This window comes from Eptatretus burgeri, chromosome 4 (genome assembly GCF_056783735.1).
Source record: "Eptatretus burgeri isolate ZD-2024b chromosome 4, Ebu_testis_v1, whole genome shotgun sequence".
NCBI classification, from domain to species: domain Eukaryota; kingdom Metazoa; phylum Chordata; class Myxini; order Myxiniformes; family Myxinidae; genus Eptatretus; species Eptatretus burgeri.
In genome coordinates, this window is record NC_140964.1 from 23603175 (window position 1) to 23626582 (window position 23408).

The 23408-nt window shown below is 41.7% G+C and overlaps 1 protein-coding gene and 1 long non-coding RNA gene across 2 annotated transcripts in view; one reads left to right on the forward strand and one right to left on the reverse strand.

Annotated features, from left to right (window-relative positions):
* The window catches only part of LOC147027627 (V-set and transmembrane domain-containing protein 2B-like), a 27436-nt gene extending 14842 nt beyond the window's left edge, over positions 1-12594 (forward strand). Inside the window, exons 4-7 of the mRNA XM_085877157.1 lie at positions 2408-2440; positions 7036-7209; positions 8482-8662; positions 11282-12594. Coding sequence (XP_085733283.1) covers positions 2408-2440; positions 7036-7209; positions 8482-8662; positions 11282-11355 — 462 coding nt within the window. The 3' untranslated portion in view covers positions 11356-12594. The remainder of the gene's footprint in view (positions 1-2407; positions 2441-7035; positions 7210-8481; positions 8663-11281) is intronic.
* Positions 630-20042, reverse strand: LOC147027628 (uncharacterized). The gene is made up of 5 exons (XR_015057140.1): positions 19764-20042; positions 14310-14476; positions 8466-8676; positions 7072-7191; positions 630-2973 (listed from the first exon to the last, which is right to left on the reverse strand). It is a non-coding gene; the product is annotated as an uncharacterized LOC147027628 (long non-coding RNA).
* Between the last annotated feature and the right edge of the window lie 3366 nt (positions 20043-23408).

The following is a 23408-nucleotide window of genomic DNA, read 5'->3' on the forward strand; positions in this document are numbered from 1 at the left end:
AGGTAATTTCAAGTGGTAACGTTATCATATCATCGTTTTCTTCGAATAATATATTTAAAATAATTTGATAAAATTGATCCTTGTTGGTAAAACCAATATTTAAGGCCTCTATTTAAAACTTGGCAAGAGTCCGCATGGTAATACAAGTGAGGTTATCTTTGAGAAAACTGCAATTACCTTTTCAATGTAGTTTTTCAATGTAGCCTTAAAAAAACAAATAACAAGCAGAACTAGAGCGGTACTCAGTAGAGCGCATACCTCCATCTGGCTGAACAGTTTACGTTTTGTATCCCACCGATAGGCCGGATCTGGATCTGGACCATTCGTCATAACCACACACCAAAATCGAATCAGCTTGTTCTTGTCATCTACCCAACTCATCCACCAAGTTTTGTCATAATTCGTCCACAACGTTTTGAAATATACGATAAAGTATATCATTTTTGGCAACATCTCTCAATAGTGAAGATAGTGGGGCAACTTAGCATAACAATTGTGCATTTTGTGAGGAAAGCACCAAATTTGGCACACTAGTCGCCTAACATATTATGAACAGATTTGGATATTGGGCCATCTCAAAATTTTTGATGGCAGTGGAAAATGGCTGCCACAGCCATCAGCGGCTGAATTTGAGATGGCCCAATATCCAAATCTGTTCATCATATGATAGGCTACTAGTGTGCCAAACTTGGTGCTTTCCTCACAAAATGCACAATTGTTATGCTTTATTTAGCTAAGTTGCCCCACTAAGATCATAACTAAGAAAGTTAAAATAATTCTTGAATCTCAACCCGGATCCGGATCTTCATCAAAATCGAAACAATTCTTTCTTGTTACACACTCAATCTGTCCACCAAGCTTCGTCCGAATTTGTGCAAAACGTTTTGAGACATCGTGCTCACAGACAGACAAACAGGGGTGAAAACATAAGCTCCTTCAACCTTCGGTGGCGGAGGTAATAATTTAAGCTTATCACAATGAGGACTTCTGTAAACTTAACTTTTAACAAACTCATTAGTTGAAAAAGTTCCTAAAACAAATCCTGCTTTTATAACTTTTGAAACAGCTTAAGGAATGACAATTGTCACAAACATTTGGAACTATTTACATATTAAATAGCTTATTCGTAAATAAATTAATTTGCAAATATCCCAGAAAATAAGTTGTTTGTGTGGTAAAGTGAAAGGAAAGGGGGTGGTTGGGGTTGGTGGGTATAATTTGAATTTTGTTTCGTTAAATGTCTTTACTCCCTCTCCTTCATTTTTTTCATGACTGTCTTTTGACTATATAAGTTCATATAATGCTGAAATAATAATCAAACAAATATGTAACATTTATACTGCAGAAATTATAACATGTCAGAAACAAGAATGATAAAGTTTTGCAAGGATGTCAAGATTACAGTTGATCTGGGAATGAGCAATCTATGCTGAAGAATATCTTCATGTGGACACACACACACACACACACACACACACACACACACACACACACACACACACACACACACACACACACACACACACACACAAACACACACACACACATACAAACACACACACAAACACACACACACACACACACACACACACACTACACCAATTACAATAGCCTCTTGTCCCTTTAGGAATGCACTAGGATAAAGACACAAAAAATATTGACATTGAGAACTCAGTATAGCATTACTCATAACCCATAAGTGTGTTTTAGCATTAAAATGCTACAAAAGTATTATTCAATGTTTTTGACAAAGCACCCCCAAACAAATGCAATCGCAACTAAACTGAGTTTTCAGCAATGCGTTTTGTAGTCGGATTGGCAGGTGACTCACTTACTTGTGAGCTGTCTTGACTGGAGCACTTGAACCCAGTCTGATAGCTCAGAGGTGAGTCACCTGTGCACCATTCTGTTGGATTTAAGTGTTTTACTTAAATATTTTAAATATAATATGTAGGATGGTTACACTTACAGCAAAGAGCTGGTTCTTTTAGTTCTTCCCTGAGCCTTAACTTCCATGTTAAACAAGGGGTGACAGCTTGACAGTTTCATTTCACAGACTTAAGCAATGTACATGTTATTAATATTAAACAACAATATTTTATCCAAGAAAAATGTTCTAAAATCACAAATTGCCCAAACCATTCAAATGCTGATATTGTAATAATAATAAATTTAACCTTTAAAAAAAATGCTTACATTAAACCCATGTAGAGGCCTCGGGGGGTTGGGGGGCTGGAAATTAATTTGGGTTCTATAATAACATTTAAATTTGCATCAAAGTAGATAGCACCTCCGGCCATTGGAAACACAAGAGGTCAGTCAGCACTTATTTAGCATATATATATATATATATAATGGCAGGTTTGTGTGCACACGTCCATTTTGTCACTCTTTCTCTTCATCACAGGTGGTTCCAAACACTGAGGCGACCAAAATAAGTGTGAGTAACCATTTGCTGTCATGTTCAACAAATATTTTCATAATTTGTACAATTTCTAACCTGCTTTGCATTGTGAAAACATCCCTTTTGGAAGATAATTATAATCACTTTTACTCCCATGAAATGTGCAGATCTACAGTATAATCCTCATCATTGGTTCTCTGCCATGTTTCGTCCTGTCTTGACAGCATATGTTCAAAAAAAAATTACACAAATACAATAATCACAAGAGTTCAGGTCATGCCAAAAAATGTATTCATCATTAAATTAGATTCTTAAACACACTAGTGACAGAGCATCGGTGCTGCTGATGCAGTTCCTCGGTAAAGGTTATGTTCGGTGGGCTGTTGTTGCCTTCCAAGCACTCAGGGTGGGAAATTTGTAATTTGTTTGTGGTGTCAGAAATAACCTTGTCTCCTCTTCTCAAAAGACAAGGTAGGATCTTTAACTTCCACCAAGAAGCAGTACCAGCAGACAGGTCCTCGAGCTTCACATCCATCCATGGAGGGTGCACACATTGATGCACAATCGTCCTGCTTGTAAAACACCAGGGTGACAGTTTATAGGTTGGTCGAGTTTCGAACCCATGCTACACAGCTCAAAGGCAAGTACACATCAATCTAAGCTGTCCTGCAGACCCCAAAACGTGAGGCTTAAACAAATAAAACGTACTGTACATCTAAAATTGAAAAAAAAATCTCTAAATATTGTCGTGCCTTCAACCATTGCAAGTACCTCGTGCAGACAATATTCAAATAACCGTTATTAAGAAACTGAAACGCTGCCCCCACCCAAGGATGAACGAGTCGTGCTTCAGACCAGATGCAGGAGTTTGGAAGATAGCCAATGCAATAACGCTTCAAAAAATATAACGTGACATTTTTAACATTCAAAAATGAGTGAGGTGGTTTGAACAGCTGGCAGCTTACCACCCCTTATTTATGATCAAACCTCATAACTGAAAAGCACTTGGAAGACATTTTTATAGTTCGATACTATTTGCTCAAAATGAAACTCGTTACCACTTGAACTCTCCTGTCATTTTCCATTCACACAATGCTGTAAAACCCAGCATTCCACTCGCCATCTATATCTGGATAGCACAAACACTCGTCTCTCGATTCAATTTCTCGGACCAGCTTATAAACTGTCGTCATAGTGTTTCGCATCCAGGGCAAGGCATCAATATCTGTGCCGTATGTTGGATGGACGTTAAACTGGGTGCCCCGTCTGGCGGAATTAGTTCACAGATGATAAAGATTCCACGGTGCCTTTTGCGGAGGAGTCAAGCTGTCACTGGCACTCTGAACAAGTTCCAAATTATGCTCAAACCGAAAGGGGACACTGCATCAGCAGCATCCTCACACCCTTGTAAGAAGCAACATTAACCTGCAGCAACGTGCTGCATATGAACGAAAATTAAAAGCCCACATTGCTTGCTCGCTTGACTATCAGTTCAGTGCGTAAGGCCCAGTCACACCTTGACGTTTTAGCCAGCAATGGCAACGTATTAAAATGTATGTAAAACGCTGGCTTACGTTGAACTTTTGATGTTTTTTTTTTAAAGATTCGGACGTATTCATAACGACTTGGTCTTATGCATAACGTATTAGTAACGGACACAGAACGTTTCGTTGTGTTATAGATAACTTATACCAACGAATGCTGAACCTGTTGTCGGCCTTCACAACCTATGCCCAACGATAGTCTAACTTATGCATAGCGCGCTGCACGCATCGCCGACGATGACGTGGCGTAGGTTATGAAAAGGCTGCCGCACAACGATTCAAATCATACCTGCCGCAGAAATGGAAGTGTCAACATCGCAGTTACACCTTGGCGATCTTGCCAGCGTATGCCAACCTCTGAAAAATGCGTCTAAAACGCTGGCGCACGTCGAATACGGTATGGGTAAGCTTGGTATGCGTGAATAGAACGCTAAAGTACGCTATCATACGTCGTAGTAAGTGGAGTACGTCTTGTAATTTTGAACATGTTGAAAATTTTACGACGTACTTGCCATATGACACACGCTCCGCATGCGATGGGAATAAGTTGTACGCACGATATGCGATCGTTGACACACATCGACACACGTTACTTGTAAGGTGCTCATAAGTTGAAACACGTCGAGGTAATGGTTAGCGTCAGTGTTCCAGACTCCCGGTTTTTTTTTTTTCTTCGGTATGACGTTGTTCAGTGTACAGTGCGGTTATGATTTAAATCGTTGAGCGGCAGCCTATTAATTATATTATATTATAACCGCACTAGAAATCGAAGTGTCAAAATCACCATCATACCGAAGGAAGGAAGAAAAAAAAAACTAAAAAAAAAAAAACCAGGGAGTCTGGAACACTGACGCTAACCATTACCTTGATGTGTTTCGACTTATGAGCACCTTACAAGTAACGTGTGTCGATGTGTGTCACCGATCGCGTAACGTGAGTCCAACATGTAACTCATAGGTTAAAAATAAGTTTCGGGTACGCTAAACATTACCTCAACGTGTTTCGACTTATGAGTACATTTCAAATAACATGTGTCGACGTGTGTCAACGATCGCGTGACGTGCCTACAACGTTATGGCCAGCGTTATGCGGAACGTGTGAGTCATACGCTGGCATAAGTCTTAAAATTTCAAGCATGGAAAATTGGAGGACAACCGAAAAGTACAACGTTTAAAGCCAGCGTACAACGACGTATGGCAGTGTTTTTCAGCGTGCTCTCAATGTTATCAAAACTTACCCATAACGTATTCGACGTGTTTTAGATCAGCGTTTTAGACAAATTTTCCAAAAATCGGCATAAGCTGGCTAAAACGTCAAGGTGTGACTGGGCCTTTACCCACACGGACCACCATGTTCAGCTTATTGAACAAATGTTTGTGCATTTCCAAACTGTGCCGATTTTATTTTTTTTATTTAGCTGCACTGTGTTCGACAAATTTGTGCATTATTCTGTCCTACAGGTCCCCCTTAATAATGAATTGGAAGGAGCGTGTGCTCCAGCAAACAAATTCTCTGCAGCTCTGTTTGAAGAGGCCAATTGATTTTTGGAAGAGCATGAACAATTTTGAAGATGACATCATGTAATGTCATCAACAACTCGACTGGATTTGTCACTGCAAGGCACAAAGAGTTTGACATTGGGCTAATATAAAAAGTCCACCCAAACATCACACCCTATCCCAAACATTTTCAGGAAGTATGTAATTTATGACTTCCGTTTTCAACACCAAATGAGCCGACGCATTCCCTTCAACAAAAAAATGCAGTTTCAAAATAGCATGACGAATGCACAAGTGATGCAATATAAATACTTCAGTCAAGCATGCTAAATTGAGCGTGAAAACCTCAAACCCGGAGAGAAAAAGACAACGCCACAATGTTAGGCATAATTACACATGCTCCCAACAGAGTCCAACTTCATACCAACACAAATTATTTCTTTCTCTTTGCCACTTGCCATGAAGTGCCAGCCACAGCTGTCTGACAAAAGTGGAAAAGCACTTTGTTGCTAATCTAATGCCTGTTGATGGTGTGCAAACTGTCTTTCAAGAGGAAGTGCAAATCTATCTATCTCTCTCTATCTCTATCTCTATCTCTATCTCTATCTCTATCTCTATCTCTATCTCTATCTCTATCTCTATCTCTATCTCTATCTCTATCTCTATCTCTCTCTCTCTCTCTCTCTCTCTCTCTCTCTCTCTCTCTCTCTCTCTCTCTCTCTCTCTCTCTCTCTCTCTCTCTCTCTCTCTCTCTCTCTCTCTCTCTCTCTCTCTCTCTCTCTCTCTCTCTCTCTCTCTCTCTCTCTCTCTCTCTCTCTCTCTCTCTCTCTCTCTCTCTCTCTCTCTCTCTCTCTCTCTCTCTCTCTCTCTCTCTCTCTCTCTCTCTCTCTCTCTCTCTCTCCACCTCTCTCTCTCTCTCTCCACCTCTCTCTCTCTCTCTCTCTCTCTCTCTCTCTCTCTCTCTCTCTCTCTCTCTCTCTCTCTCTCTCTCTCTCTCTCTCTCTCTCTCTCTCTCTCTCTCTGTGTGTGTGTCTCTGTCTCTCTCTGTCACACACACACACACACACACACACACACACACACACACACACACACACACAATGCGACTTGCCTCCATGAAAGTGTTTGGCTTGAGCTCTCAAAATCACCTTTTAACATGTCAATGTGATGATGCTTCCAGGAGAAATGCAATGTTTCATCATAAGCAATTTCAGCAGAAGTTTCATCAACTATTTTTTCTTTATTCTTCATATTTGAGTCAATATAAATATTTTACCCTCAGTTTCAAAACGCATTGTTTTGACGGTCTCGCTTATGATAATATTCTTATTCAATGAATCGCTTCATGACATTTTATACACAACTGAGTTCACTTTCCCAGTTGGCTTAAGTTGAACAAACACCAAAATTCGAGTTACTTTGCCAAAGCTATCAATGAACTCATTCCATTTAATAAAGGCACTGTTTAACAAGCAATGCTTCTGCCAAAAGGGAGGTTTCACAGGTGGTGCAACTGTTCTCCTTGACTTCAAGCAAACACTCACCATAATTCAAAATTATCATTGTAAGTCTGATGGTTGTTGTGCAGGCTATTAAGGTGATGGGAAGCAACATTTCAAACTACCTGCAACTATCGCATGTTCGCAAGAAAGACGAGGGCCTGTACGAATGTAGGGTGAATGACCGCAGTGGAGGTGTCAAGAAGGAGCACAAGGCCCAGGCTCGCCTGCGTATTGACAGCCGCCTGCAAGGAGACATGCAGGTGAGATGAGCCGTGACGTTGAGGCCGCTGGCCTGCCTTGATAGTTCATGGGAGCAATGATTTACTTTCCTGATCGGGTGGTATTTCACACAGATCCAGGATTATAGCTAAAAAATATGGACTAGCTGCACCACATGGCAAAGCTAGGATTAGTGAGAACATAGCATTGTGACACATAAACGAAAGTGCACCAGATATATTGTTATTGTCTGTCTTTAGATTTCCACTTTAAGCTTTATTCCTCCTCGTTATCCTGCCATAAAACTAGCAAATTGACATTTTACTACCATGGTCAAAAACCCCTGCTGATAGTTTAGACATTAATTGTCAGTATTACTGATGATAATTTCAGCCTCCCTTAGAATTCAAAGTTCACATCCAACAGTAAATCCATAACAATCGCAGAGCGAGTGAGAGCCAGAGCAAAAGATGCACAAGGAACCAGACTAGCGGAGATGGATTGGGAGGGTTCCTGTGGGTGGCAGTAACTGAGGTGAGTGATTATCCTGGAAGGGTGTCGTGGGAGGGGGGAAGGGGTTGTGGGGACTCTGCAGGGACTTGATGGCATAGAGAACAGGGCAACAGGAATTGATGGTGTCAGGAACTGCAGGTTGTCATGACAGATATAGAGGAAAGGCAGAGAATGGACACAAGAAATCAATTTCTTGCTCATATGGGGAGGATGGAATGCATCCATGAAGGTGGGAAGGGAAGTCAGTGGGGTGGAGGGCATTGGGACACAGTACCGATGAAAGGTTGTTGGTGAATATAGTCGGATAGGAGTGATGCTCGTGAGCCAGGTAATGATAAATGGCAGGAGGTGAAACAGAGTAGAATTTGAACAAGGTAATGTGAAGGGTACAATGTAATTTCGGAAGTGTGTACCACATGTGCCATTACAATGCAGCCGGATTGGAAGGAAGACTTGGAAGGTTGTCAGTGCAAATTTTAAGGAAAAGATCAACAGCGAGAACAACACTGAAGAGAGAGAGAGTCCTTTGACTCCGTAACATAGGAGAGAATGTTGCCATTATATGGTAACATAAAAGTGTCAGCCAAAATCAATTTAAAATCAAATTCCTCAAATGAGTAGACACCAAAAATTTGGGGACACCACTCAAGGCACTCTGACATTAGTTGAATTTCCACTTGGCATTAAACATACCGTTCCCCTCCTAGAACCCAGTCCTGATTTCCCCCCCTCCACGAACCTCACCCTCACCCCCGACATCCGGTTCCCATCCGACAATTCCAACCTGCACGCCCCTGAAGGCGCAAGAGGCACGGCCCCTCATGAGTAACGGCTCCCCAGGTGGGAGGAGAGCACCTGCTGCTTCCGTGCCGACCCTCCACAGCGCCCGACTCCCTCTGGGATCAGCTCCCAAAATCCACTCGCTGCCCACGCCACCCACCACGCCAGCAGCATCCCAAGCACGGAAAAACATTCCCGGAGGTGCGGAAACAGGCCTGGGTATATTATAAAATGTCAATGTCAGTGCAAAGTTCACAGGCAGCCATATTGAATTCCTGTGGCAGCTTTAGCCAGCATTGTATTTTGTCTGCAGTGATAAAATGTATATTTGTTTTGAAGTGCAAGTGATTGATTTTTTTCTTCTTGAAAATTTGGAGTAGAATTAATATACATCTTGTTTATATAAAAGTTTCATCCAAAATATTCTTTCTTTATTATGCCTTTTGTGCTATATTTTGACACTCAGTTTAAAGTTCAAAAGTAATGTGTTAATGCCACCAGTCAATGTAATGTATTTTGTTTATGACGTGTTTTGCTCATTTAAAACGTTAACATGTGACTTCATTGGATATTATGGCACAAAGAGCCAATCGAAGTATAAAACGGGATTAAAAACGAATTTTGTGATTTGCCAACCAACTATCTTCAATGGATCTGATATCCAATTGTAAGCTCACTGATCAGGAGGCCTCATGCCACTGCTGGGGTTAGTAACCAGGGATGGTTACAGTTAGCAAGGTGAGATTTAACTATCAATCTTACATTTGACCAATAAAGGAAATTAGAAATCTGGCCAGGTTGTCAATCCAAAGGAATGCTTTTTGGGAAAAGTTTATGGGAACGTTAATGTCGAAATAGCAGAAGGGACAGCCAGCTTAACATTATCGCAGAACATCTTACGATTATAAAACACAATGTGCATTTGCCTGTCCCTCTTCATAAGGATGATTCAAGTCGTGTTTTAAAGGCCAATCTTTTAACATGACTGCATATTCATTTTGGTCTATTTTTCAGGATTAAAAAAAATACTCAAAACATTTTCCATAAAAGAGTAATTACATCTCTTCGATTGGAAATGTAGACGGGGACTTGCAACCGGGCTCATGGGTGGTGCACAAAAACTTTAAAAAAAAAAATAGAAGGCCTAGGAAGGTGAAATTCACTACATGTGACGTGCAACATGTGCATGTACGTAGGATGCCTAATGAATAAAGAAGATATAAGCACACCAGACACTAGGCCGAGACGTCAGATTTTGGCACACTCATGAGGCTGTACCCTCAAAGTGAAAGATCCCAGAAGATAAAAAAAAATATGGTCACATTTGTATATGTAGAATTTTTAAAATTCCACTTTTTGTTGCTGCAAAACATCATATCTTCCAGTCTGAATATTTCGAAAAAAATAATTTCAACCAGTCATTTTTGATGGGCTTTTATACGAGTCATATTATATAACCCTAATATTGCTAAATACAGCAGTTTTCGTCAAAATACAACACAGGATGTGGATTTCTTATTTATTTAAAAATATTGGCTTGTGGAAGAGCTAACAAAGGTTGGAAGTCAACACATATAGAGTGGAGTAGTGGAACAACACATTGATGTAACAAGTGGATGAATGGATGAGGTGGAGAGAGAAGAGGGAAGGAAACATAGCAACCTGTATGGAGAAGCAGATGGTTAATGGGGGATGAAAAGATCACGAGTAGGATTTGAACTTTTCTTTTTTAGAACACTATAATAGAGTTCACAGTGCATGATAATTCCGTATAGTTTAACTGCTTGTAACACTAAACTCATCGACCATGCTTTTGCATAATTCCCCCATTATTTTCATGAAAAGCCAAACTTTATGGCAATCATTGCTATGGCAATAAAATGATTTCAAAGTGGCATTTACCGAACGGCTTTAGATATTAAGCACCTACTAGGAGTACTTCGCAGGAACGAGGAAGGATGTGCACGCAGACATCAATATAATCCCACCAAGCACATGTGGAAGTTTTGATTCCTATCATTTCTCAATCTAAATCCCAGATTTACTAAAAGCGTTTGTTCTGATCTCCATTTATTTCGTGAAGGGAAAGGGAATATATATCCAAGAAGTTCCAAACTCTTAACTGCGATTATATGACGTGGTCATTTCTCTCCGCAAATAAATCTTTCAGGATCTCTATAGTTAAGAGTGGCTGTATTTTCTGAGAATGAGGAGTGATTAAAGTTTGTAGAACACATTGCACTATTATGAATCATCTTACTTACAATAATTAACATTCATGCAGAAAAAGTCACTCTTATCAACACCACTTGCAAACCTTTGTACGATTTAGTCACAGTTTATGTCCTGCTATGAAGGATGCTTAATTAGAGAACATGTCTGTGCACATTTACTCCTTTTATATCAAGGACGTCAACATTATGCTTTCAATGTCATAAGTCTAATTAAAGGTCATGCCATAAAGTAATTACAGCAGGCGAAATAGACAGAATGTGTACAGCAGGGACCATTGCAGTAAGTTTGGGGTTGGCAAAATAATCTCATTAGTAATTTTACCTTCACAAGGAGAAACCTGCAAAAAAGAAATGGCCATTTTATTGGTCTTTATTTATTTATTTTTGAGATGTGTTGGGACTCATTCTGTTTGTTCACGCAATATTTCTTTCCCCATATATAAAGGTTTCTTTATGACACTGAATGTGCTATGACATTATTGAATAGTGTATAAATATGCATGAGTGAATGAAACTCCATATTAAAAGAGGCTAAACCATTGACTTGTGGTCATGATTAAATCGAGTTCCATGGTGTCCCTCACAGGTTCTGCTCACAGCCACTCGAGGATGAGCCTCACCCTCATCCTGCTCGCCGCAATCACCATTGTTAACTTTTGAGAGAGTCTGGGCATCGAGGGTTGAGAAATCTTCATCATGTTCACCTGAAGAGAGACACTGTGGAATGTCATTTGGTCACAAACCAGGATGAACTGAACAGACAGTTTGGTTCTGGCAGAGTGTTGGACATTGGTTCGATTATGTAAGAAATTCTGCCGACTGTGCTGTATAAAAAAAGAAGAGAAATCAAAACAAGCTTTATAATTGTAGAATTCTATTCACCCTGTTTTAAATCTATCACCACTTTTACTATTATACAAAAAACAAGATCATAGCAAAGTTATTTTCATTTCCTTAGAGTTTTTGTGTCTTGTTTTATACGGTGACATCTTTACCATGGTGAAATTATTGTTGTCATTGTGTGATCTGGCAAACGTTTAGTTATTTAAATATCTGGTCTATTTTATGTCGGTTTGCAGTTGTGCCAAAAATCCTGTCATCAAGACATGCATCCTCTCATTTCGTGCAAATGAAAGATTATTATAGCATTCACAACCTTTCAGATTATCAGCTGTTAGAAGCCACCATGTTGCGTTTTCGTTTTTCTTAATTTTCACCTTCCTTTTTCTATTGCCATCCTGTAAGTTGAAGAATGCTCTTCTCCAATCAAATAGATAATTAATGATAAAATCCTTTGCTCTCAAGGAAAATGCCAAGAGTGATGCTGAGATACAGACAACAGAAATCATTGTTCGGAATATTCAACTGGATTAGCCCAAGTTCAAAATCAATCAGAAGTTTTCGATAATTAAATTATGACAGTCGGACGGACCACTAAGAAATTGGAATTCCAGCACTATTAAAATGACAATACCTCTACATTGTAACGAGCATATTAAACCAAATGTTTCAATGTTTCGCCACGATTTTCATAGTGCAATGTACATTAAAACGCTTTGAAATAGTTATTTTTGAGAAATGCCATGTGATTATCTCCCACCAGGAACTTTTCAGAGCAATCACATTCCCGTGTTTGTAAATTGTCACTCCGTTTCACCGATTGTAAATAAAACGTGCTGTAAATTTTAAATAAGACTGTGTTATCAGAATGGCATGAACACATCATTACTCGCCTGCCTCTACCGAACAGTATTTTGCTTTATCAGCTAGCTGTTGGCAACAAAGATTTGTATTTATTTACACGACCGATAAACGTGTCCACGTGCTGTGTACCTTTGAGCAGTTCATGACAATTCTGGTTTAAAAAAGGACTAATAAAAGATTTTTGGGGGTACCGTTTTTATCTGGTTTAACATTTCACACCAGAATGAAAATGCAATATGAACTTTGTTGTTTCGATAACCTCCGAACATGACCATTTCAAGATGCCAATGGTCAGAGAGTCTTGTGAACTCCGGTGAATATATCCATCAAGGTTATGGTAAGAGGACTACTCTGGCAGTGATGTATGACGAAGCTTGTACGTGGAGCCATAGAAATTCCAGTAAACCATGCAACACTGAAATGTGACACTATTGTGCAAAAATGCCCTGACAGATGGTCTTTTTGTTTGCTTTCTGATTGGATTTAGAAGTTGTCAAAAGTCATTTGTATCACATAGTGACTCACGAGTTGGAACCTACAGGATTTCTGGCCATAGAATTATCATAGATTTAAAACCATAACTGTGAGGGAAAAATTGGGACTTCGACTTCCCGGAAGCCACAGGGTTAGCAACACCGGCCAGTAAAACAACGGAATACACAACGCTTGACGTCAAATTATTTATAAAAAAAAGAATGGTAAATAAAACGAGCAAATCGAAATCGATGATGCGTGAAGGTAAAATAACCTGCATTAAAAATATTTCAAGGCATTTTCACTTGGATGTATCCTTAGAATAGATAATGAGTCCTGGTGTAGCTACATTCCTATTGCAATTGCATGATAAGTAACACACATCATCAGTGCTCTCAAAAAAAATTTTGGCAATCACAAAGTGGATTAAAAAAAAACGATTGCTGAAAACCTATATTGAGTGATGTCTGTGTGTGTGTGTGTGTGTGTGTGTGTGTGTGTGTGTGTCGCCATATTTTTTTCAGTGATGGCCAAAGGGATCTTCATCAAGCTTTCAGAGGTTCATCAGCGAGTGGCAGAGAATGTTTTAGGCAAAAAACATTTTTTGAAAACATTGAAATAATAGTTGATTTCGTTTTTTTTAGCGCTCAAAAGTGCTTAAGCCTTTGTAGCTTTGTGAAGGGTAATATTAAAATGATCCCTGATCCCGTTCCATAGTGTGAGTACGGAAATGTTTTCGACCCCCACAAAAAATAGGAAAAAAAACAAAATTTGATTCCTTCAAAATTCCATTAGGATTAGAACAGTACTGAGAAATGCCAGGTACCCATGCTCGTACTGTATGTAGAAACACACACACACACACACACATCCCGATCTGATTCACAATACTCTGTATTACAAAGCGTTGTTTCTGCCGCAGCAGTTTTTGGGCTTGGGTCATGCTGGGTGCTTTGCTATCCCACTCCCAGCAGTCGATAGGATAGGAATTTGGAATTCAGCCAGGGTGCCGGTGATAGCTCTACCATTCTTCAGGAAGGACACTGTGGGATCTTTAAGGTCCACCAACTAATGTCAGCAGACGACACACCCAGTTTCATGTCCATCCGAGATACGGCACACACATTGATGAATCACCAGGCCTGTGAAACACAAGGGTGACAGCTTATAACTGGGTCAAGATTGGAACCCAGGCAAGACGGCTTTGTGGCGATTGTGCGAACCTCTCAGACATCACACACCACGTGTGTGTGTGTGTGTGTGTGTGTGTGTGTGTGTGTGTGTGTGTGTGTGTGTGTGTGTGTGTGTGTGTGTGTGTGTGTGTGTGTATGTATATATACAATATATGAATATATGAGAGGTCCGTCTAAAAAGTAACGTGACTGACTTCACAGAAATATTATTCCAAAAAAATATATTGAAATCACAGCTTTTACCCTTCAAAATAGTTTCCCTCCAGTCTCACACACTTGTCCATCCTCTTCTTCCACGCTTCGATGCGACCCTGGAAGGCTTCTTCTGGAATCCTCCAGAGCTCCGTCATCACGGCCCTTTTGATGGCCTCCACATCAGGAAATCGGGTCCACTTGATCACCCCCTTGAGCTTGGGGAACAGGAAAAAATCACAAGGGGCCAAGTCTGGCAAAAACGACTTTTTTTCTCTGGCCATTTTCTGGCCATTTTCAAGATGGCTGCTAAGCCGTATCTCCAGAAAAATCAAGCTGGTAATAATCATTTATCATTTCACAAAATTTAGTGGTAAAATACTTTTGTTTCTGATTTATTGCATAAATGTTCACTTGTTGGTCATATATTGCAAAATTACCTGTCACAACAAAGATGGCGTCCAAGATGGCCATCATAAAACTTTAAAATATCTCATCAATGAACTTAGAAATACCAAGTACTATAAGTCGGCAAATAGGTAATAAAGATAATGGATTTCATTAGAATTATTACTTATTTTGTCATTGCATTTTAGAGGGTGGAGGAAAGCTTAGCATAATTATAATAGAGTGATGTCAGCGCACAACCAAGGCACACTGGTGACGTCACTGCTGTGTAACTCAGCATGGGGTTCAGTGTCAGCTGATCTAGCTTTACTAATGCTGTAGTAATAGACTAGTAGTTGTAGTATAGTTTAGTTTAGTGTCCCAAATGCTATCTAACAGCCCCATATCCAGCAGCTAGTAAACAGTAGTTTGTAGTTACTATATTTAGTTACATAGCCGCGCCTGAATTGACAGGGTGTGCCAGCGCGGGAGAGCCGAGCCAAGGGTAAGGTGGCTATACATGACTTGCTTATGTAGTTACCGAATGGTGTACAGATCACACAGGACTTAAATGACACTGGATGAATGATCAGGCTAGGTGTAGGTCACCCGAACGTAGTTGTATCCCATACAGGAATGTGCGTTGATTCAGGTGGTAAAAGGATAAACCCTCGGCCTTAATCAAAATGGCAGATGCGAATCCAATTTTAGCCAAGAGGCAAACGGACTGCACTAGATGCTGTCTTTGCCAAAAAGAAAAAAAGAATGAAGCCCTGACTTCCCCTCCTATCCATCATGTCCCAGAACATGATGGGTATACTTTGCTAGCGACTAATATACCTCTATTCAATGAGATCAGTGCACTCCCATTGATTTTACACCCAGCTGGACTGACTGAGGGTGGAGGTATAGAGGCAACGCTGAGAAGGAATGAGGCAAAGTACCACATGCGTTGTCGGTTGTTATTTAATAACACTAAACTCGATCGTGCCAAGAAACGTCGATCCGACTCTCGTGGTAGTGAAACAGATGAAGGGCATGTGAAGCAGCGACGAACTAGCCATGATAGTCAAGTATGTATTATGTGTGAAAAGACATCACCTGAATCTGACCTTCAGCAAGTTATGACCATGAACTTGGACAAGAGGGTGCACGAGTGTGCTCAAACACTGAATGATGGCACGTTGTTAGCAAAACTGGGTGGTGGAGATGCCATTGCCCAGGAACTAAAATACCATCGTACCTGTCTCATTGCTCTGTATAACAGGGAGAGATACCATCTCAGAAGTCTTGAGAAAGACTCACATCAAACTAAGGAGGAACCAGATGTGTACCCACTGGTTCTTTCGGAATTGGTGAATTACATTGTTGAAACCATTCTGAATTCAGACGGTCCCACAGTCTTCCCCCTTGCAGATATTTACCAGTTATACCAACAACCAAAATTATTGGCTGAAATCCCTGAGCTTGAAGCTCACAAAAAAGGGAAGAGGTGTGCTTTTAGCATTCCAGAAAGATGTGGCTTCGTCACTATCAAAAGCATCAGAATACTCTGATGCACTTGTGATGGCTAAAGCTGCAAAACTCTTGAGACGACACATACTAGACCATCAATCAAGATTTGATGGCACATTTCCTGAAGGCCGTGTTAAAGATGCTATACCACCCATTCTCCTTCAATTAATCGGGATGGTTGAACATGGAGCAGTCATCAAATCACAGCTGAGATTTGGGGCTTCAAAGTCTGACCAGGCCATTTCCCAGCTGCTGCAGTATAACTGCAATTCCCAAAACAAAGAGGGAGAAGCAACACACAGACACTCCAAAGACAGAGAAACACCATTCCCAGTGTACATGGGTATCTTTGCCAAAACCAGGAAGAGAAGCCTGGTAGAAATGCTGCATGAGCATGGCCTCAGCATCTCCTATGACGACAAACCGTCCATGGTTGATTTTCCCTTTGCAAAATGGGAAGAATTTTTCTGTCCATATCTGAACCATATCTGTCGAGTTAGTAAACCTTAAAAAAATCTTGATTTTGTTCCAAACGCTAGTTCGTGAACAATGGTTTATAGCTATTGTGGCAGCCATCCTGGACTCCCATCATTGTTTCAGCAGTATGCATGGGAACTAGGAATCTAAAACCATGTCTACCTAATTAGTTGATCCCAAAAACCTAGGTATAGATCCAAAAATTATGAGTCTATGTCTATTATTTCCTGAAATATGAGTATTGTTTTGGTTTTGCGGCAGACATCTTGGATGCCATCTTTGTTACAACCATGCTGTGAGGTGTTACATTACAAAGAATAATCATGCTAAAATCTTAGACACAAAAAAACTTTGGTTTACACCCTTAATGTTGTGTTTTGTTTCAAATATTTAGCTGCAGAAGAGGAATTTTCTATGCATATGGTGGCCATCTTGAAAAATGGTCGCCATCTTGGAATTTTGCGTGGCCAACACCTTTTTTGAAAAAAGTGGACCTCAAAGAGTATTTGTGCCAAATTTCATGCTTGCATCACAAACTGAAGTAGTTTTTGCAGTTATCTGCTGCACTAAAAGCAGTTGGTCATTTCATGACTAAGGTATACTGTAGAAAGGTATGTAGTTTCTCTTTTTGAGTTTCAAAGCAAAATAAATTTGATAACACCTGATTTCTGAGCTGTTTGCTGGATTAACGTTTTCCAAATTTCTGAGCCAAATTTTTTCCCTCCACACTGACACTCCACACTGACTCCAACCGATTAATGTGGTTTATGATGGTAATCTGCCTGTGTTGATTGTCGATTCTTATATTGGCCTAGTGTATATATTGTTACGGTTGTGGGAATTCACATTACACCATAACGAGTCCTCAGGTGAGATATATCGGTAAGTTCATGTGTAGTTAGCCCAAACCCGTTGTATAGAGGGAATATGTGTGATTCATCCGGACTGCGACGCTTTGAGTTAGCCATTTTTCTTTCTCTATTGTTATTTTCGACCATAAAGCCGCCAGCAACGCAAACAGCCACTACCTTTACCTTCACAACTCCATCCCGCAAACATCGCTTCACCGCCATTCCGAAATGACGCCTGCCAACCACCAAACCACCACAGAAAGCCCCCCACCACCTTCGCCTATCTCCTTCTCCAACCATCGACCACACCACCAGTCAACAGCAAACGTCGTGGTGTCCAGGGCCCGTTCGGCGATTGGTGCCGAACGCATCGAGCCGCGAGCGCGAATGGCAACCTTTCCGAGGGAGAAATCCGGATCAGGAAGGCTTCATGCCCCCTTTTTCTCCGTCCAATGGGCGAGCGTCGGGTGGTATGGCCCCGCCTCCAAGTGCGATGAATGTGGATTCTTTACGAGAGGAATTCGGATCAAAAAGGGTTCACGCCCCCTTTTTTCCGCACCAATGGCTGAACAGAGGATGGCGTGGCTCGGCCTCCAATCGCGTTTTGATCCTGAAATTTTCATATAAGCCCCTCCTGCGGCCTATAAAGACGCGAGCATAAGGCGACTCGCGGAGTTCGCGTGGTTGAGTTGCAGGCGGCTGGTCAGGGCAAGTGAAGAGTTCAAGTTCAAGTCAAGTGGAGACGGAGGTCGTCAACGAGGTTGTGGTGTGAGGGTCGCTCATCTCGTCATGGGGTCCAAGCCAGCCAGCCATTCCCCTCTCCCTGAGAATCAGCAATTTCCCCCCCCCACCCCCATCCGCGCTGAGATAGTGCCGGGGGGCCCCATTCCTCCCCCACCCTTAATGTGGTGCCAACAAAACTGCTTGCGCGGAGCACGCCGGAGAGGGCTCGCCGACCACGCCAGTGGCACGGAGTCGGGGCACAGCTGCGCGAACATTGCGGCTTGCCCGCCATTGCATCACGAGGACGCGGGTAAGACCTTGTCGGTCTCGTGGACCTGGCCGCTCCTCCAGGATCCATGCACAGTTGGTCCACGGACCTGTCTGCCTCCTTGCATGTGAGGGTGGCTTTCTTTCCTTTGCTTTTTGTATGAGTGATGGGGTGCCGAGTCCCGACAAGTAGAACTCTATAAGTGTTGTAAATAATTGCCCTTTTAATCGGTCATATTGCATTTGCTTTTCTTGCATCTTGTCTTGACTGTAATATACGTGCCTTCCGTGTTTCCGTAATGAATGTGCATTGCTTGTTGAACTGTTTCCCGCTTTGCTTCATCTCCTTCCTTTTATTGAATCTCCATCTTGCATCACGTAAAGGATTCATAGTGGGTTTCAACATCCCGGTAATTAATCGGAAACGTCAAGGCCGACGATAACTCCGCTCGGTTATCCCTGTAATACGGAACGAACCGCTTAAGCGGTTCGTGTCCGGAGTTGGCCTGTGGTATGGTACAACTCCTCGGTACGCTACTCGCGCGAGTACTTGGTAAATCGACCATTCGGCGATCGGACCCTATTTCGCGCGGGTAGAATGCGGACTGAGTTGTGGTGAGGTTCAACCCCCACCCGTGACTGGCTCCGGGCTGTAGTTCCCGGAGGGTCACGACTGAATTGTCCGTTCCGGTGGGCGAGGCGGCCGCTTTTGGCTACACGCGGTCGATCGCACGCCGGCGGGCGCGAATTCGCAACTATATTATATATATATATATATATATATATATATATATATATATATGTATGTATATATATATATATATATACATACATATATAGATATATATATATATATATATATATATACACATATATAGATATATATATATATATATATATATATATATATATATATATATATAATATATATATATATAAATATATATATATTATATATATATTATATATATATATATATATATATATATATATATATATATATATATATATATATATATATATATATATATATATATATATATATATATATATATATATATATATATATATATATATATATATATATATATATATATGTTGGGATTTGTACCTTCTTCTTATTAGCTTTGTTTGTTCCCAAGACTTTTACTCACTCTCCTGCAGTAGCCAAAAATATACTCCTGCTTGCTGTTCACAAAAGGAATTTAAAGCAATGTGTGTAGAGATAAGGATGTGGTCAGTAATCCACAAGAATGCTATTAGCAGCATTAAGAAGTTACTTTACTTTGAGTTATCTTGCTTGATTCACAGTTGTTGGAAGATATAAGCCAGCTGCTCTCAGCTGGTCCTGGAAAAGAGGAGGACAATTGTGAAAATAGCATTTGTCAAAGATAAACCGTGCATAAAAGAGAGTGACCCAGCCTACTCTGGCAGAGCACTCTCCAGGTAACCTCAATTGCTAATTGGTGTTCCTGGTGTTTGCTGCTTTCCATGCGTCCGCATGTATTGGTAAATAATAAACAATTTTCTCTCAAGAACATCGACGTCTTCATGCCTTGGTGAAGGGTGATCGACGCCTCGACACATATATATATATATATATATATATATATATATATATATATATATATATATATATATATATATATATATTATAATATAAACTATATATATATACTATATATATATATATATAGTATATAAAGCCCCCTTGTCTTTGAGGGTGGCCCTTTATATATATATATATATATATATATATATATATATATATAGTATATATAGTATAAAACTATATATATATATATATATATATATATATATATATATATATATATATATATATATATATATATATATATATATATATATATATATATATATATATATATATATATATATGAGCCTGGTGTTGGCGCAGTGGTTTGGGCAGCGGCTTGGGATCCAAAAGGTCCTGAGTTCAAGCCCCGTTGGGCCACTGAATTAATACACCAGGTGGTTGACTCAGCCTGTCATCCTTCCGAGGTCGGCGAAATGAGTACCAGTGTACTGGGCCGGTGTATACCCCGGTTAAAATAGGTGTACCATGTCCCTGTGTCGTAAGAGGCGACCAGGGTTGTGTCAGGAAGGGCATCCGGCCTAAAACATGTGCCAAATCACTATGCGGATCATATGGATGATCTGCTGTGGCGACCCCGAACGGGAGCAGCCGAAAGAAGAAGAAGAAGATATATATATATATATATATATATATATATATATATATATATATATATTGTTGCGGTTGTGGAAATTCGCAAACCACCATTCAGGTCCCGTAGGTGAGATATCTCTGTAAGTACATGTGTAGTTAGCCCCAAACCCGTTGATTAGAGGGAATAAATGTGATTCATTCGGGCTGCGATGCTTTGATAGTCGTTTTTATGTTCTATCTTAATTTTGAACCAACCACGTCTCAACCGCCATCACACAACAACCACCAACCACAACTCCGCTTCACAACAACAACAACGCCAACAGCCACGATCTTTACCTTCACAACTCGCTCCCGCAAACATCGCATCACTGCCATTCCAAACGGCACCATGGCCATAAATCACCACCATAAACCCTCCACCACCTTCACCTCTCTCCTTCCGCGGCCATTCCCGCACCACCTGTGAGCACCGAGCGTCAGGCTGTCCTGGGCTCGTACGGGAGGCGCGCCGAGACGCGAGTGCAAAATGCGGCCTTTCCGAGGAGAATTCGTATCAGGAATGCTACACGCCCACTTCTGATCCGTCCAATCGGCAAGCGCGGGGGCGGTTTGGCCCCGCCTCCAGGCGCGTCGGTGTAGAATCGAGATATGCAAATTCTAGGATCAGGGGAGGTTCACGCCCCTTTTTCTCCGTCCAATGGGCGAGCGTGGCTCCACCCCTGAGCTCGTTCTGATCCAGAAATTTGCATATGGGTTCTCCTGCCGGCCTATAAAGCGCCGAGCGCGGGGTGAATCGGAGGAGAGTCAGTTTTTTGGTTGGAGAGCAGAGTGTGGCAGCGGCAGGGTCGAGTCGGTCTTGGCAGAGTCGGTCTCGGCAGAGTCGGTCTCGGCAGAGTCGGTTTGGGCAGAGTCGGCCTCAGAAGAGCGGAGAGTGTTTTGGGCAGAGTCGGGTTGGAGCGCGGAGTGGAGTCGGGAGGCGAGGGCATACAGGTGGTTTGCTGCAGTCGGCTGAGGAGAATTGGGGAAGAGTCCGAGTAGCTCGGGTCCGAGGCAAGGAAGACAGCGGTCGGCGACGAGGTCGTGGTGAAATCGCTTGTCACGGGACCAAAGCAAACCAGCGATACTCTTTCCCCAGAGCATCAACAAATTCCCCCCCCCCTTTTCCCCCGTGCTGTGATAGTGCGAAAAGGGGGCCCCGTTCCCACCCCACTCCAAGCAGTGCCAACGAAACCCACGAAGGAGCACGAAGTCGGGGCACCGCCGCGCTGCCACATTTGCGGCTCATCACAAAGACACGGGTAGGATCCACCCGGTCTTGCGGACCTGACCGCTCTTTCAGGTCCCGCGCAAATATTGGCCCACAGGCCCCGTCTGCCCCCTTGTCTTTGAGGGTGGCCCTTTTCTTTTGTTTCTGTGTAAACGTGTGTGTGTGGCGCCAGTCTGGTGAAGTAAAACTATGTAAGTGTTGTCGTGTGTACGCGTAGTCGGTTGTAGATCTGCATTGTTGTGTTTCTTTTGTTGCAATTGCCTTATGTGCATTCTGTTTAATTGTATATGTGTGCTCTCCGTGTGCCGTGGAATAAATGTGCATCATGTTGAACTGTTTTCACGTTTCGCTTCGTCTTTTCTTGAATTGAATCTCCATCTTGCTTCACGTAAAGGGTTGGTAGTGGGCTTAATACGCCCGATATTATTAATCGGAACCATCGAGGCCGACGATAACACCGCTCGGTTATCCCGATAGTACGGAACGGATCGCTTAAGTGGCCTTGTCCGGAGTCGACCTGCGGCGAGGTGCGATCGCCCGGTCTACCCTCCGCGTGGGTACTTAGGTAGGTCGAGTTTGGCGAACAACCCTATCCCACGCGGGGGGCCGATTGGCACGATCGTGGTGAGGCCGAAAGGCCCACCCGTGACTAGCTCCCGGCGTTAGTCCGAGAGGGTCACGACAGAATTGTCCGTCCGGTGGGCGACGTGCCGCGATTCGAGTTACGTGGCCGTTCACACGCCGTCGGGCGCGAATTCGCAACAATATATACAGGGTGTCCCAAAAATGTACTCACATTTTGGCTCCTCATAACTCATTGAATTTTTCATTTCTTTTCGGATGAAATTGACTCTAATAATGGCAGAAGTACGACTAGGTTTTGAAGAAAGAAAATGTATCATAAAGTGCTACTGGAAGCACGAAAACATCATGGAAAAGTGCAAAGACATTTTAGAAGACATTTTTACAAAGTTCCACCAACGCGACGCACCATTGCTCGCATCCGAGAAAAGTTAGAAACAGATGGAACTGTGCATGACGTCTATAAAGAGCGTTCAAAAAGACCACAGTCATCAACCACCCCCGCAAAGGAAAATCAATTGATGGAAACCCTCCACCGATCCCCACGGAAATCTGTACGACAAATGGCTCCTGAGACAGGAATCCCAAAATCAAGCGCCCATCACATTTTGAAGCGAATTAATTGGAGAAGTTACATTCCAAAATTAATCCACGCTCTAAATGAAGATGATCCTGACTGGAGAGCTGAATTTTGTGAGTGGTACCTGGGCAAATGCGAAGAAGATGCAGCATTTCCATCCAAAATTGTTTGGAGCGATGAGGCCAGCTTCAAGTTAAATGGCTCAATTAACCGACACAATTGCACGTACTGGGCTCCTGAAAATCCGCATGTTACTATGGAACACCATTTAAACTTACCAGGGGTTACTGTGTGGTGTGGGATATCA